This window comes from Microcaecilia unicolor, chromosome 7 (assembly GCF_901765095.1).
Source record: "Microcaecilia unicolor chromosome 7, aMicUni1.1, whole genome shotgun sequence".
Taxonomy (NCBI): domain Eukaryota; kingdom Metazoa; phylum Chordata; class Amphibia; order Gymnophiona; family Siphonopidae; genus Microcaecilia; species Microcaecilia unicolor.
In genome coordinates this window covers 305,680,961-305,698,626 of record NC_044037.1, presented here as the reverse complement: position 1 = coordinate 305,698,626, position 17,666 = coordinate 305,680,961, and the positions used below count along the sequence as shown (strand labels likewise).

Genomic DNA, 17,666 nt, shown 5'->3' with positions numbered 1-17,666 from the left:
TAAAACATGGAAAAGAAAATAAGATGATACCTTTTTTATTGGACATAATACATTTCTTGATTAGCTTTCGAAGGTTGCCCTTCTTCATCCGATCTGAGGAAGAAGGGCAACCTTCGAAAGCTAATCAAGAAATGTATTAAGTTATGTCCAATAAAAAAGGTATCATCTTATTTTCTTTTCCATGTTTTATTTTGTTTGATTTCTATTGATCACCTTATAATTGAAAGAGAAAAACGCCTAGATTTCGACCCAAATCGGGAGATAGACGTTTATCTCACAAAAACGAATAAATCGGTATAATCGAAAGCCGATTTTGGACGTTTTCAACTGCACTCCGTCGCGAATGCGGACAAAGTTGATGGGGGTGTGGCGAAGGTGGAACTGGGGCGTGGTTATCGGCCGAGGAGAGATATACGTGTTAGGGCGATAATCGAAAAAATAAAGGCGTTTTTAGCGAACATTTAGGCCACTTTTGTTGGACCCTTTTTTCACACGAACAGGTCCCAAAAAGTGCTCTAAATGACCAGATGACCATCAGAGGGAATCGGGGATGACCTCCCCTGACTCCCCCAGTGGTCACTAACCCCCTCCCACCACAAAAAAAAGATGTTTCACAACTTTTTATTTTCACCCTCAAATGTCATACCCACCTCCCTGGCAGCAGTATGCAGGTCCCTGAAGCAGTTGTTAGGGGGTGCAGTGGACTTCAGGCAGGTGGACCCAGGCCCATCCCCCCCCTACCTGTTACAATTGTGCTGCTTAATGCTTAGTCGTCCAACCCCCCCAAACCCACTGTACCCACATGTAGGTGCCCCCCTTCACCCCTTAGGACTATAGTAATGGTATAGACTTGTGGGTGGTGGGTTTTGAGGGGGATTTGGGGGGGCTCAACACACAAGGGAAGGGTGCTATGCAACTGGGAGCTCTTTTACCTTTTTTTTTGTTTTTGTAAAAGTGCCCCCTAGGGTGCCCGGTTGGTGTCCTGGCATGTGAGGGGGACCAGTGCACTACGAATCCTGGCCCCTCCCACGAACAAATGCCTTGGATTTATTCGTTTTTGAGCTGGGCGCTTTCATTTTCCATTTTCACTGAAAAACAAAAACGCCCAGCTCACACATTGTCGAATAAAACATGGACATCTATTTTTTTCGAAAATACGGTTCAGTCAGCCCCTTCACGGACCCGTTCTCTGAGATAAATGCCCATGGAGATAGACGTTTTCGTTCAATTATGCCCCTCCAAGTGTTTTGTTTGTTGAGTTGCAGGTTGAGTATAAAAATTATATGCAGATGACATACAATTTTTTTTTCCAGTGGATGAAAATCGCTCTGTAGGACGGGACAAATTTGGTGAAATTCTTGAGAAAAATTAAGATGCAGATGCAAAACAAATATTTCTCCCTGAATTTATTAAAGACAGAGGTAACTGGATCGAGCAAGGAAACGATTTACAATCCTGTTGTGTTTGAGGGGATGTTGATTCCAGTTAGGAACCAGATTACTAAGTTTGGGTGTTGTTATTGATTCCCGTCTGTCTATGCAAGCGCAAGTCTCAAAGTTGGTACCGAAATTCATTTTTCAGTTGAAAGTTTTGAGTAAAGTATGATTTTCAGATTGTGGTTCAGAGTTTAGTGCTTACAAAACTAGATTACTGTAACAGCTGCAAAGGACTCAAATACAAATCAACTTACGCATCCAGTTCAGGGGCGTAGCCAGATGGTCAATTTTGGGTGGGCCTGAGCCCAAGGTAGGTGGGCATGGAATTCGGCCCTCCTCCGGTTTGCTCCTCTCTCCACCCCTCCCTGCTCACAAACCCCAAATATTAAATGTTTGAGCTGGTGGGGATCCCTAAACCCTGTCAGCTGAAGATTTCCTCCTCCTCCTCAAGCAGCCAGCACTCTTCCAAACGGCAGCTGGCAGCACTTGCCTCAAACTGATGCTGCTGCGGCAGGCTGGGCATGCTCAGTGCTTTTGCATGTGCAAAATCTAAGCATGTGTAGAAGGGCTGGTTTCAGCGTCAGCTCAGGACAAGAGCTGCTGGCTGACATTTGGAAGAGCACTGGCTGCCCAAGGAAAGGAAATCTTCAGCTGGCAAGATTTGGAGATCCCCACCAGCCACAGCAAGAGTATCACAATTTTGGGTGGGCCTGAGTCCAAAGTGGCCCACCTGTGGCTATGCCACTGATCCAGTTTCTCCTACATAAGCACACAACTGTGGAACTCATTACCAAAAGCCTTGAAAACTAGGTACGACCACCTAAACTTCCGGAAAAAAACTAAAAACTAACCTGTTCAAAAAGGCATACCCTACCAATCCATCATAAATGCCTGATCTCTGCAACACAACCAAACTAAAGCACGTAATGGACGTAACACAACTCTTCTGTTCTCCGATTCCCTAATGTGGCTCTGCCACATGAACTTGATCTTACCACAACATCACCCTGTATTTGTTCACACCGGAGCCTGCAAAGGCCTCTCCGGTACTATGTAAGCCACATTGAGCCTACAAATAGGTGGGAAAATGTGGGATATAAATGTAACAAATTAAAAAATAAATTACAGGGGTAGAATTCATGCACTGCAGGTAGTTTAGCATATGCTGCAGTACGTATGATTTTTGGTCTAGGACGTTTTGAGTCAGTGATGTGGGCAATAAAAGCTCTTCGCTGGTTGCCTATAGAGTTCGTTTTAAATTGTTATCATTGGACTTTAAGACTTTGCATGATTCAGTTCCTGAATATTTTCGGAAGGTTTTGCAGTACTATAAACCTACACGAGTATTACGCTCTGAAAATACACACTGCACGATTGTTCCATCATTTAAGTGCTTGTGTTCTTTCTGCGGCCTCAGTGGGTGGAGTGAATTACCGCTGAGTTGACATCTGCTGCAGACGTTTGACTGCTTAAGGCGCTTTTATTTGCATTTAGGGTTTTAATTCAGTGTCTCTGTATTTTATGACGATGAAAGAGTTATATGTTGATTATGGTGTTTGTATGCGATTTTCTTGGAGTATTGTGGTTGTTTTGCTTGTAACCTGCCTAGTTAATAGGTGGGCTATAAATATTTTAAATAAATTTTCAATAACTACATTTGTGCATAGGGAAGTCTGTGCTCACATGAGACATTTTGCATTGCAACCAGACATAGGGGTAAAAAGGAGAAGAGGTGTCAGGGCCCAGGGCGTTATATGGACAGAAGGTCTCAAGTCCCAACCCAAGCAGTCGGAGCCCAAGACAATGTGGCAGACAATGCGGTCCGCGGAGAAAGATCAAGATGGCACCCAATGGACACCAGAAGGAAGCTGGTTCTGACCCAATACACGTGTTAAGATAAGTGTTAGCAGGAAATTTGAGAGACTGAGATCAGAGCCTGGTTTAGGAACATTCTGAAAGTTTCTCTTTCTTGCTATGTTTTGGGAGTATTAACAGTTGGATCAATATTCAAAGCTGTTTATCTGGATAAATGGTTTACCCGGCACTGGCTGTGGATATGTCTGGTTACGGCCTCTGAATATTGGTACAGACTGCCTCAATGCTGTACAAATTCTGCTGAGACAGCGGGGGCTGAATATCCACAGACCATCTGAGCGCCGTCCAAATACTGTTGAAGGAGAGGGACGGCAGTTATCTGGAAAGGGGCAACAGTCAACTGCTCTCTGGATAATGCCCAGATCAACTTAGGCCAGAGGATTTTTTTCCTAATTGTATTCAGCACGATGCAGATCCAAGTGGCATTTGCTTCTCTACCCAGTTACTAGGCTTAGCAGCCCTTGATGTCTGGGGGGGCGATGCTGAATCCACCAAGGTTGATGTTTAAAAAGAGGCTGAATATTGACCTGAATGTGGGAATGTCTGATAGGCTGGCGCAAATTGGATATTTCTGTGGCATGTGGCCACTTCGAGATCATGACAAAACAACCTGCATAATAACAAAGGCAGTATTTTCTCACAATTTTTCTTGAGGGCCCTTAATGATATCTCTGCCTTGAGGTGAAAAGCTACATAATACTTGCCCCACGCCCAGTCATATGAAATCCTTCAGGGCAGTTCTGTCTGCTGAGTCATAAGAACATATGAGTAGCCATACTGGGTCAGACCAATGGTCCATCTAGCCCAGTAGTATTCTGTTTTCCAAACAGTGGCCAAGCCAGGTCACAAGTACCTGGCAGAAACCCAAATCGTGGCAACATTCCATGTAGAACCCCAAAGAATAGCAAGATTCTGGAATACTAAAGAGCGACAAGATTCCATGCAGAATCTCAGAGTAACAACATTCCATGTAGAACCCCAAAGAATAGCTTCTGGAATCCTAAAGAGTGACAAGATTCCATGCAGAAAGTCAGAGTAGCAACATTCCATGTAGAACCCCAAAGAATAGCAAGATTCTGGAATCCTAAAGAGTGAAAAGATTCCATACAGAAACTCAAATAGTAGCAACATTCCATATAGAACCCCAAAGGATAGCAAGATTCTGGAATCCTAAAGAGTGACAAGATTCCATGCAGAAAGTCAGTGTAGCAGCATTCCATGTAGAACCCCAAAGAATAGCAAGATTCTGGAATCCTAAAGAGTGACAAGATTCCATGCAGAAACTCAAAGAGTAGCAACATTCCATGTAGAACCCCAAAGAATAGCAAGATTCTGGAATCCTGAAGAGTGACAAGATTCCATGCAGAATCTCAGAGTAGCAACGTTCCATACTACAAATCCCAGGTCAAGCAGTTGCTTCCCATGTCTGTCTCAATAGCAGACTATAGACTTTTCCTCCAGGAATTTGTCCAAACCTTTTTTAAACCCAGATACGCTAACCGCTGTTATCACCTCCTATGGCAAAGAGTCCCAGAGCTTAACTATTTGTTGAGTGAAAAAATAATTCCTCCTATTTGTTTTAAAAGTATTTCCAAGTAACTTCCTCGAGTGTCCCCTAGTCTTTGCCCCCCTGTGTGTAGAGAGAAGATTGGGGGAGATGGGCTGTTTGAGGCACCAGCTCTAGCAAATGGTGACATGGTAAACCATATAATGTATATCTCTGTGCTTTCATTCCTACAGACTAAAGAGCTTCCCCTCTGTAATGTATCACTTATACAAGAAAGCCAAAGACAGAATAACAGATTCCTGAAGGGAACAAAATTACAGCACGTGGACAACAGACATCCCTTCAGCTCCTCTGCTGGCACACATGTGACATGTGCTGTCTTCTGCTCAGTTCACGTTTAAAAAGCTGTTCCCCAACGTGGCACATGTTCCCTGAAGTTGGCAGGACTTGGAAGAGGAGGAGAGGGAGGTCCTGTGAAGGAGTCACTCACATTGCCACGGCGTGTGGCAAACGGCATCTAATGTGCGCTGACGCAGGAGGAGAGGTTTCTCTGGTCAGGCTGAATGGAACTGTTCCCATCTCTCTGCGTTGCACTGAAATATACTTTGGCAGTGACTTTCATCCATACTGTGTTGAGACTCCCAAAATCCAATGTAACTAGGGACAGTCCCCCTGGTATTCACACTCTTTAACTGGCCATCCACGGATATTCAGCGAGGGATAGCCGGCTATCTCTCACTGAAAATTCACAGTCAATGCATAGCGGCTAACTGGCTATATTTCGAATATTTAAATAGGCCTATCTTTGGCCAATATAAACTTAACCAGCCAGCACTGAATACTAACTTGGCCGGTTAAGTTTAAACCGGATATTCAAAGCCAGTCAGCGGAAATGATCCGGCATCGAGTATCCAGGCTGACCATGCGAGTTATCCAGGCTGCCTCCCACAGTTTGACTTTTGGCCCCAGTGCCTTCAGGGCTGCTGAGAGACTGAGCAGGGCCGTGGCCACCGGGCCCCCCCTCCCAAAGATTGTTGCTACTGCCGCCTGAAAGATTGTCTCTATCGCAGCCCTACTGCAGCCCACAGCAACTGCAATACCTTGGCTGGCGGGGATCCCAAGGCCCCGCCAGCAGACTCTTTCTCCAGCGCTGCTGTTCTTCTCTCTGCCGTGTAGCCTGTCCCTGTGGCTGCTTCTTCTCTCAGGTCGCGCATGCTGGGTTTCAAAATCGAGCATGCGCGGCCTGAGGGGAAAATCAGCCGCTGAAGGCAATGCGGCAGACTGTGAAGAAGAGCAGCGCTGGAGGAATATCTATTCTGCTGGCAGGGCCCCCTGCCAGCCTGCTGTGTCTGCTCCTCCGGGTCCTCTCCAGCCTCCAAGGAGTTTTCTCTCTCCTGCTCCTGTCGGGACTCTATCACCCAGGTCCCATCAGAAGCACGAGAGATAGAGACCCCAGCGCCAGGCCCCCTTGGTGGCCCAGGCCCGGGGAATATTGCCCCCCTACCCCTCCTCTCGGCGGCCCTGACTGCCTTTGCCAAGGTATTCCTGAAGATTCTCTGGAGACCATGGCATAAAGTGTTTTGCAGAGAATGGGACACTGTTCCCAGCTCCCAACAGACAAATTCTTAGAAAAATACTCTACTTCTCCCAACCTGCTCCAATTACTAGAAAACTCAAGTGAGAATAGGTAACAGGACTGGAACACCGGAGTTAATGGCTAATCAGTGCAAGGAGAAGCAAAGGTGAAAGGTTCAGCTTCGCTTGCCTCTGTCTTTCCCAGAAAGTGACTCTCTGCTCCCTTTCTCTGTTAAACCCAGTCAGAGTAAGAGCGCTCTAAGGTCCTGGTTCCTGAGCAGGAGCTCCCTCAGACGGGGTGTGGACTGGCAGCTATGACTGGGGTGTGCTGTGCTCCACTTGCTCCTAGAAGTTCCTGTGTTTCCTCCTACCCTGTGTACAAGCAGCCCCCCTGGAGCCTGACTCCCCTCTTTGTCCTACAGGTAAGAGGAGCAAAAGGAAGTCTAAATACTCTTTCCTTCTAATCTATTCATGTTGTGTCTGAGAAATAGCATTGGGAGGGGTCTAGTGTTTAAGTTCGGCATAGTACTCTCCAAAAGAACCCACTTCCATTCTCAGAGATGCCAAAAGGTTAGAGATTTTGAGGCAGTCCCCGACTTCTGACCGGTCTATCCTGATGCATTATGGGACTTGCAGCATTGATGTCAATAATGGACAGGATCAAGCATTGCAAATCCCACACTGCTCTGGGATATAAGTTCAAAACTAGGACTTGCCAAAAAGTCTTGGCATCTCTGCATTCTTGGCCCAAGTTTCTACTCCTTAGGAAAGCCGTGCTGATAGGTCTGGAGGATGAGGACGTACCAGGCATTACTCAGTGGTGACACCATGTGGAGAATCTCGAGGTGTGTGTACACTGGCTCCAGAAGGAGCTACAGTCTGGCCACTAGCCAAGGACTGTCAAAACACCAGCTGGGCAGCTGCATGGAAGATTATGAAACGGGAAAAATCCAGGCTAGTTGGAAATGAAGTCTTGTGGTATTACATTGCATTGCTCTTATATACCACTTTATACCAAATGGTTCTGAGCGGTTTACAATAATAGAAAACCAAGGCAGACCTTTGGGAACTTGTATTATAAGAACATAAGCACTGCCATACTGGGAAAAGACCAAGGGTCCATCAAGCCCAGCAACCTGTCTCCGACATCGGCCAATCCAGGCTTCAAGAACCCGGCAACACCCCCCCCCCCCTCAAAATTAATAATGTTCAATGGACTTTTCCTTCAGGAATCTGTCCAAACCCCCCTTAAACTCTGTAATGCCAGCTGCTGTCACTACATTCTCTGACAACGAGTTCCAGAGTCCAACTACACGCTGAGTAAAGAAAAACTTTCTCCTGTTTGTTTTAAATCTACCATATTCTAGCTTCATCTTGTGTCCCCTGGTTCTATTGTTGTTTGAAAGTGTAAACAAACGCTTCACATCTGTCTGCTCTACTCTGCTCATTATCTTGTAGACTTCTATCATATCACCCCTCAGCCGCCTTTTCTCCAAGCTGAAGAGCCCTAACCTTCTCAGCCTTTCCTCATAGGGAAGTCGTTCCATCCCTTTTATCATTTTCGTCGCTCTTCTCTGCACCTTCTCCAATTCCTTTATATCTTTTTTGAGATGCGGCGACCAGAATTGGACACAATATTTGAGGTGCGGTCGCATCATGGAGCAATACAATGGCATTATAACATCCTTGTGTTTTCCATCCCTTTCCTAATAATACTCAACATTCTGTGCGCTTTCTTAGCCGCCGCAGCACACTGAGCAGAAGTTTTTAACGTCTTATCCACAATGACTCCCAGATCCCTTTCTAGGTCCGTAACTCCTAACGTGGAACCTTGCATGACATAGCTGTAATTCGGGTTCCTCTTACTCACATGCATCACTTTGCACTTGTCAACACTGAACTTCATCTGCCACATGGACGCCCAATCCTCCAGTCTCGCAAGGTCCTCCTGTAATCTTTCACACTCCTCCTGCGCCTTGACGACTCTGAATAATTTTTTGTCATCTGCGCATTTAATTCACTAGCAAAATTACGTTCCCCACAAAATTTCCCCTCACAATCTCTATAGGACTCTCAGTACATCAGGCATAAATTAGGATAGTTCAGAAAACCTTTTAAAAAGCAAACTTTTCAGATTTTTTTCTGGACAAATTAGACAAATATGTGAAAGAGGGCGAGACCAATTTCCAACTCTTTATTACTTGTACAGCAAGTGATTTATCAGGAATAGTACATCTTTTTATGCCCTTAATAGATGGAAAAGTGAAAAAAGAAAAACTGCATTCATCTCTGATGGAATGAATTCAAAATGAGAAATTAAAATATTCTGGCACTTTACACTGTCCAAATCTTTACGTACCTGTTTATAAACTTTTCTAATTGACAATTCAAGCTAAGATGGGGTGGGTGGACGGAGGGGGGGACATAGGGGGGAGTTAACGTTGGAAAATGTATGATGAAGATGAGGATAATTGTTTCAATGCTATTTGAGTTGTATTTGCTCTTCTCTTCACCAATAAAAAAGTTTAAATATAAAATATTCTGGACGGTCCCCCGTAAACATTTTAAACACCACAAGACAGAATTTTAATTGCATTCTAGCTTCTACTGGTAGCCAATGTAGCTTAAGATAGTAAGTTGAAATTCTACCAAATTTACGCAAGGAAAAGATTAACCTTACTGCAGAGTAGCCTAGTGGTTAGTGCAGCGGACTTTGATCCTAGGGAACTGAGTTTGATTCCCACTGCAGCTCCTTGTGACTCTGGGCAAGTCACTTAACCGTCCATTGCCCCTAGTACAAAATAAGTACCTGAATATATGTAAACCGCTTTGAATGTAGTTGCAAAAACCTCAGAAAGGCAGTATGTCAAGTCCCAGTTCCCTTTCCCTATTTGAGATTCTAGATGGAATGTTGCTATTCCACTAGCAACTTTCCATGTAGAAGCCTGCCCTTGCAGATCAGCAACGTAGCCGCGCAGGCTTCTGTTTCCGTGAGTCTGACGTCCTGCACATTCAAGTCCCACTGCAACTGCTTATGACTCTGGGCAAGTCACTTAACCCTCCATTGCCCCTGTTACAAATAAGTACCTGTATATACTATGTAAAGTGCTTTGAATGTAGTTGCAAAATACCACAGAAAGACAGTATATCAAGTCCCAGTTCCCTTTCCCTATTCTGACTAGTTTGTAACTGTAGCCCAATACAGAGCAGTTACAACTGAGCTGAAATACAAGGATGCATTAGAGTTCTGAAACCAGACAGAATATGGTAAAACGGGGACAACATCAAAAGCAGCTACTCCTACTAATGTTGACATTGTAAGTAGTTCACTATGCCATAATTTGTATTGTTATTTGAATATTTTTACTGCTGTAATTGTCTATTGCTCATGCTTGATTTATTCTTACTGTAAACTGCCTTGAGTGAATTCCTTCAAAAAGGTGGTAAATAAATCCTAATAAATAATCATTTCTATAGTGCTACTAGACGTATGCAGTGCTGTACACGTTATATGCAGGGCTTTTCTCTGTCCCTAGAGGGTTCACAATCTAAGTTTTTGTACCTGGGGCAATGGAGGGTAAGGGGTCTTACAAAGGTGCGGCAGTATGGGTGTGTGTTTTGGACAGACTACATAGCAGACCTTATAATTTCGCCGGGGCCATTTCTTTACTGTGTCTGGAAAAAAAGGGGATTTATATGGGCTGGGAAATGGACATGCGGCAAAATTAAAACTATTGCATGCCTATTTATGGCCTGAGCCCTTAACACCGCCCATTGACTTAGCGTTAAGGGCTCACACGCTAGCCACATGGTAACCATGCAGCAGTGCACGCCAAGTGCCGATTACCGCCAGGAACGCCCCGCAGGATTTGGCACGCGCGCAGCTCAGGATTACCGCCAGATGCACACGCTAGCCCGGCGGCAGTGCTGATTTGGCATGTGCTACCCAAGCGTTAGCTCTCCCTTGCCTTTGTAAAAGGGTTCCTAAGTGACTTGCCCAAGGTCACAAGAAGCTACAGAGGGAATCAAGCCAAGTTGCCAGGATCAAAGCCCGCTGCAGTGGCGTTCCTAGGCTGGCTGAAACCCGGGGCGGATCGCCAATGTGCCCCCCCCGGCGAAATTACACCCCCTGGTGAATTTTTAGTTGCTGGGGGGGGGGGGGGGGGTGCTGCACACCTGTCGGCTCCGAGTCCGCTCGTTCTCTGCTGCTCCCTCTGCCCTGGGACAGGAAGTAACCTGTTCCATGCAGAGGGAGCAGCAGGGAGCGAACGAGCGGACTCGGAGCCAACAGGAGCGCGGCACCCCCCTAGCGGCGTGCACCCGGGGCGGACCACCCCCACCGCCCCCCCTTGGTACGCCACTGGCCCGCTGCACTAGCCATTAGGCCACGCCTCCACACTTACGGGATCATTGGTGGGTGCCAACCACATAATTTTGAATGCTTGTATTGCTACATTCAGTTAGTCCGGTAGAAAGGTATCATGGCATTTCCACATATCCAAGTGGACTGACACAATAATCACAATTTTACGGTCTGTGCCCTGAGAAAGGAAAAGGACAAATCAAACTCAGGTATACATATAAAGTATCACATACCATGTACAATGAGTTTTTATTTTATTTATTTATTAGGATTTATTTACCGCCTTTTTGAAGGAATTCACTCAAGGCGGTGTACAGTAAGAATAGATCAAACATGAGCAATAGGCAATGACAGCAGTAAAAATATTCAAAAACAATACAAAGAGGGGCATAATCGACCAGAAACGCCTATCTCCATGGGCGTTAATCTCCGAGAACGGGTCCGTGAAGGGGCGGAGTGAACCGTATTTTTTAAAAAAAATAGACGCCCATGCTTTATTCGCCAAGGTGTGAGCTGGGCGTTTTTGCTTTTCACCGATAATGGAAAATGAAATCGCCCAGCTCAAAAACGAATAAATGCAAGGCATTTGTTCGTGGGAGGGGCCAGGATTCATAGTGCACTGGTCCCCCTCACATGCCAGGACACCAACCGGGCACCCTAGGGGGCACTTTTACAAAAACAAAAAAAAAGGTAAAAGAGCTCCCAGGTGCATAGCACCCTTCCCTTGGGTGTTGAGCCCCCCAAATCCCCCTCAAAACCCACTGCCCACAAGTCTACACCAGTACTATAGCCCTAAGCGGTGAAGGGGGGCACCTACATGTGGGTACAGGGGGTTTGGGGGGGGGTTGGACGACTAGTAGCATTAAGCAGCACAATTGTAACAGGTAGGGGGGGGATGGGCCTGGGTCCACCTGCCTGACGTCCACTGCACCCCCTAACAACTGTTCCAGGGACCTGCATACTGCTGCTTGGGAGGAGGGTATGACATTTGAGGGTGAAAGTAAAAAGTTGTGAAACATCATTTGTTGTGGTGGGAGGGGGTTAGTGACCACTGGGGGAGTCAGGGGAGGTCATCCCCGACTCCCTCTGGGGGTCATCTGGTCATTTAGGGCACTTTTTGGGGCCTTATTCGTCAAAAAACAGGGTCCAGGAAAAGTGCCCTAAATTCTAGCTACAAACGCATCCATTATCGGCGAAGGGCGCCCATCTCTGTTCGGGTGATAACCACGCCCCAGTTCCGCCTTCACCACGCCTCCGACACTCCCCCGTCAACTTTGTCCGCATCCGCGACGGAGTGCAGTTGAAAGCGTCCAAAGTTCGGCTTTCGATTATGCCGCTTTATTTGTTTTTGTGAGAAGAACGCCCATCTCCCGATTTAGGTCGGAACTTGGGCGTTATTCTCGTTCGATTATAAGCAGGAAAGTATGGCATGGTATACTACTTGCAAAGACAACACAATACGTAATAGAACATTATAGGTGATGGCGAAGCGTAAAGCAAAGATGTATCATATAGAAGGGTAAGAAAGTAGCAAGAGTTAGAAAGTAAGGTGATTGATTTAAAGAAAGTTGCAAATGAGGTCAGAGAAATGGTTAAATGTTACAAGGGGGGCAGTTACAGAATTCAATTCTATTGACATTTAGTTCCAATGCCAAAGGATATCATTAGACTGTGTTTACAGGTATTGTTGAAGAATGGGTAGAAGTTTGTGAAAGTAATACATGGGAGGCGGGACTGGTGCTGGGTAGACTTCTACGGTCTGTGCCCTGAAAATGACAGATACAAATCAAGGTAAGGTATACACATATGAGTTTATCGTGGGCAGACAAGATGGACCGTGCAGGTCTTTTTCTGCTGTCATCTACTCAGTTACTATGTTACTCTTGGATAGTGGTGGTGGCCACTTTGCTACTCTCCTATGAAGCCCATTTTCATCTAGTCTCTTTCTTATTGCATACTAACCTTAGCTGAGGCTAGAGGGGCTTGCAGTTCTTTGGTTGTACTTCCAAGATGTTTATCTTGTTGGGCAGACTGGATGGACCATACTGGTCTTTATCTGCTGTCATTTACTATGTTACTCTTTGGGGTTCTACATGGAATGTTGCTACTAATTGGGATTCCAGAACTTCAGACCTTTTAGTACAAGAACAGTATTGGGCAGACTTCTACGGTCTGTGCCCTGAGAACGGCAAGGACAAATCAAACTCGGGTATATATATAAAGTATCACATACCATGTAAAATGAGTTTATCTTGTTGGGCAGACTGGATGGACCATACAGGTCTTTCTTTATCTACCGTCATTTACTATGTTACAATAACAATCAAAAACATTTTTAAGATAGATCGTAAAAATAGATTTTAATAGCTTTCTTAAATGCTGAATATTTAGAAATTTGTTGAATATTCAGTGGCAAAGAATTCCACCAGTGTAGCGACTGATAAGAGAACATTCCATTAAACAAGGTTTTATGTTTCCCACCCCTTGGACTGGGGCATTGGAATAACAAATGTAATCTACATCCAGTCAACCTTGACCCCACTGCTAAGTGTCCATTCCATTCACGAGCTGTAGAGTCTGCCAGCTTGTAGAACCATCTCCTTGTCCAGGTCCAATTTCGTCACCCTTCTGCTTCGAACTGGACCATCTTAGGCAGATAAGCAAGTGTGCAAGACCCCTCAACTTGATTCACATTCACTAGCAAGCATGGACTGGATCGCATGGTACCCTCCTCAGGGCTCCTGTGCTCACAGGCTCATTGACTGTGGCTTGATGATTCACCTCTACCCCAGCTTGGTGTTCATGGTACTTGTCCTTCTTACCCACCCCTTGTAACAGCCCTGCCCAGCACCCCTCAAGTCTAGCCAGCAATGCTATCAAGGTCATTGTACTACTACTACTAAGACTAAGGAGGCTAGGGCTATACAGCTTGGAGAAGAGACGGCTGAGGGGAGACATGATAGAGGTATATAAAATAATGAGTGGAGTGGAACAGGTGGATGTGAAGCTTCTGTTCACGCTTTCCAAAAATACTAGGACTAGGGGGCATGCGATGAAACTACAGTGTAGTAAATTTCAAACAAATCGGAGAAAATGTTTCTTCACCCAACGTGTAATTAAACTCTGGAATTCATTGCCGGAGAAAGTGGTGAAGGCGGTTAGCTTAGCAGAGTTTAAAAAGGGGTTGGACGGTTTCCTAAAGGACAAGTCCATAAACCGCTACTAAACGGACTTGGGAAAATCCAAAATTCCAGGAATAACATGTATAGAACGTTTGTACGTTTGGGAAGCTTGCCAGGTGCCCTTGGCCTGGATTGGCCGCTGTCGTGGACAGGATGCTGGGCTCGATGGACCCTTGGTCTTTTCCCAGTATGGCATTACTTATGTACTTATGTACTTATGTACTACTACTACTACTATTTAGCATTTCTATAGCGCTACAAGGCATAGGCAGCGCTGCACAAACATAGAAGAAAGACAGTCCCTGCTCAAGGAGCTTACAATCTAATAGACAAAAAATAAATAAAGTAAGCAAATCAAATCAATTAATGTGAACGGGAAGGAAGAGAGGAGGGTAGGTGGAGGCGAGTGGTTACAAGTGGTTACGAGTCAAAAGCAATGTTAAAGAGGTGGGCTTTCAGTCTAGATTTAAAGGTGGCCAAGGATGGGGCAAGACGTAGGGGCTCAGGAAGTTTATTCCAGGCGTAGGGTGCAGCGAGACAGAAGGCGCGAAGTCTGGAGTTGGCAGTAGTGGTGAAGGGAACAGATAAGAAGGATTTATCCATGGAGCGGAGTGCACGGGAAGGGGTGTAGGGAAGGATGAGTGTGGAGAGATACTGGGGAGCAGCAGAGTGAATACATTTATAGGTTAGTAGAAGAAGTTTGAACAGGATGCGAAAACGGATAGGGAGCCAGTGAAGGGTCTTGAGGAGAGGGGTAGTATGAGTAAAGCGACCCTGGCGGAAGATGAGACGGGCAGCAGAGTTTTGAACCGACTGGAGAGGGGAGAGGTGACTAAGTGGGAGGCCAGCAAGAAGCAGATTGCAGTAGTCTAAACGAGAGGTGACAAGGGTGTGGATGAGGGTTTTGGTAGAGTGCTCGGAAAGAAAGGGGCGGATTTTACGGATGTTGTAAAGAAAGAAACGACAGGTCTTGGCGGTCTGCTGGATATGAGCAGAGAAGGAGAGAGAAGAGTCAAAGATGACCCCAAGGTTTCGAGCTGAGGAGACAGGGAGAATGAGAGAGCCATCAACAGAAATAGAAAACGGGGGGAGCGGGGAGGTGGGTTTGGGGGGAAAAATGAGAAGCTCGGTTTTGGTCATATTTAATTTCAGGTGGCGTTGAGACATCCAGGCAGCAATGTCAGACAAGCACGCTGAAACTTTGGTTTGGATGCAAGGTGAGATATCAGGGGTAGAAAGGTAGATTTGGGAGTCATCAGCATAGAGATGGTAGGAAAAGCCATGGGATGAGATTAATGAACCAAGGGAAGAAGTGTAGATAGAAAAGAGGAGGGGACCAAGAACAGAACCCTGAGGTACGCTGACAGGCAGAGGGATAGAAGTAGAAGAGGATCCACCAGAGTGAACACTAAAGGTGCGGAGGGAGAGGTAGGAAGAGAACCAGGAAAGGACAGAGCCCTGGAATCCAAGTGAGGACAGGGTATCGAGGAGTATGCTGTGATCGACAGTGTCAAAAGCAGCGGAAAGATCAAGAAGAATGAGGATGGAATATTGACCTCTGGATTTAGCCAGTAATAGGTCATTGGAGACTTTAGTAAGCGCAGTTTCGATTGAATGGAGAGGGCGAAAACCAGATTGTAGTGAGTCAAGAATAGCATGTGAGGAGAGAAAATCAAGGCAGCGGCGGTGAACAGCACGCTCAAGTAATTTGGAGAGAAAAGGAAGGAGGGAGATGGGTCGGTAATTAGAGGGACAAGTAGGGTCAAGTGAAGGCTTCTTAAGGAGAGGTGTGACCACAGCATGTTTAAAGGCAGCAGGGACAGTCGCAGTGGAAAGTGAGAGGTTGAGAATGTGACAGATAAAAGGAATAAGAGTAGGAGAGATGGCATTAAGAAGGTGGGTGGGAATGGGATCAGAGGAACAGGTGGTACATTTTGAGGAAGAAAGGAGAAGTGTAGTTTCCTCAATAGTAACTTCAGGAAAGGAGGAAAGGTGATGAGAGGAAGGAGAGAGAGGGGAACGGACTAGTGGAGGGAGAGCTGGTGAGGTAGAGAAAGCAGGGTTTATCTTTTGAACCTTGTTGTGAAAGAATTCCGCAAGGGTCTGAGGAGATAATGAAGGGGGAGTTGGGGGAGGGGGCACCTTGAGGAGAGAGTTCAATGTGGTGAAGAGAAGTCGAGGATTAGAGCCAAGAGAGTTGGTCAGTTGGATATAATAATCCTGTTTGGCACGTAAAAGAGCAGATTGGAAGGAGGTCAGCATGAACTTTTGGCCTCAAAAGTTTGCTATGTAGTCTGCCAAGCAGAGCCCGCCAAAGGCAGAGCCAACCTTGCTGGGGCGGAAAAAGGGGAGGAGGTGGAGGCATACCAAAGAACTTTGGACCCTGAGCTGCAGCTCCAGGTCCCTCCTTTCCCAGAATCTACCATCACTTTGAATGCTGATAGGGCAGGACAGGGAAATGGCAGTCAGCAAGCAGCAATACAAGGGGACTCTGAACCGGCTGATTTGCCCTGAACTATTATGCATTTCCCTAGGTTCAATCCTGACTATATTCCTGTACTCGCAGCCTGCCAGACAGACCGAGCTGCTAATTAATTCTATCAGTGCACACAACTATCAATAACTGCTACAGCTCTTGCATTCTCCATGAGTTGGAGCTCACCATTACCTTCAGGTGCTACCTGATCACCTGCTCCATTCTTCACAACTCACAAATGTTCTGAATCAGGCTGTGACTGTGTGTCACACTGTATTCTATAGTCACTGTGGCCCTACGTCACCACTCACATACCCAAGAGGAGGAGGAGGAGGAGGCAGGGCCATGAGACACTATGGGCGGGATTCAGTAAATCGTGCTGAAAAATCAGTGCTCAGGGTTATTCCATAAAGGGCACTCAGGGATGAGCGCCTAGCAGGGATTCCCATACCCAGCTCTTCTGAAACCTGGTGTCCTTCAAATTCTCTATGCAATTCTTTGAAATGCCCCTGACCTGCCCATGCCTCTCCCATGGGTTGCACGTGAGAGAATATGCGGCAGCCAGATCCACACGCAAATCCAAATTAGTTTCAATTAACATCAATAATTGATAGCAGCCAATTTCATTGTTAATAGTTCATTAATTCGTGTATGAATTTGGACACCATTAATAGAATCCAGGGGGTAAATGCCTACATCCATCTTGGCCCTATCTCACCACTAGTGTCCGAAGAGGAGAAGGAGGAGGCAGGGCCATAGCATTGCAGGTCTATAAGTACCTGGTAACTCTCAGTCTCTACATTCACACATATACAGCCTGACCAAAGGCTGCCCTTTGTATCAGTGAGTAGCTGGGGAATGCCAGGACGAGTGGCCTAATGATTAGTGCAGTGGACTTTGATCCTGGTGACCTGGGTTCAAGGCCCACTGCAGCCCCTTGTGACTCTAGGCAAGCCACTTAACCCTCCATTGCCCCAGGTACAAAAACTTAAGATTATGAACCCTCTAGGAACAGAAAAAGTACCTGCATATAATATTTACAGCACTGCGTATGTCTAATAGCACTATAGAAATAATGAGTAGTGTTTTTCATTGTCTAGCCTTGCATAATTTTGATACGGTGCCCTAGGATATATCATCTGGGTGATTTACAGTACAATAATATCATCTAGATAAGTGTGAAGGGAAGTACAGATGTCAAAAGGAAAGAGAGAGAAATGAATGAGACAACGAGGAAAAGAGGAAAGTTGGG

General features: G+C 45.8%; 1 protein-coding gene across 2 annotated transcripts in view; it reads left to right on the top strand.

Annotated features, from left to right (window-relative positions):
• Window positions 1–2,874: 2,874 nt before the first annotated feature.
• SLC23A3 (solute carrier family 23 member 3) overlaps window positions 2,875–17,666 on the top strand; it is a 58,805-nt gene continuing 44,013 nt past the window's right edge. Inside the window, exons 1-3 of one of the 2 annotated variants that reach the window (XM_030209996.1) lie at window positions 2,875–2,887; window positions 5,148–5,151; window positions 6,676–6,815. In XM_030209996.1, the coding sequence (XP_030065856.1) occupies window positions 6,708–6,815 (108 nt within the window). In that variant the 5' untranslated portion in view covers window positions 2,875–2,887; window positions 5,148–5,151; window positions 6,676–6,707. Of the gene's footprint in view, window positions 2,888–5,147; window positions 5,152–6,618; window positions 6,816–17,666 lie in introns of those variants that run through there. The other variant, XM_030209997.1, reaches the window with a different exon arrangement.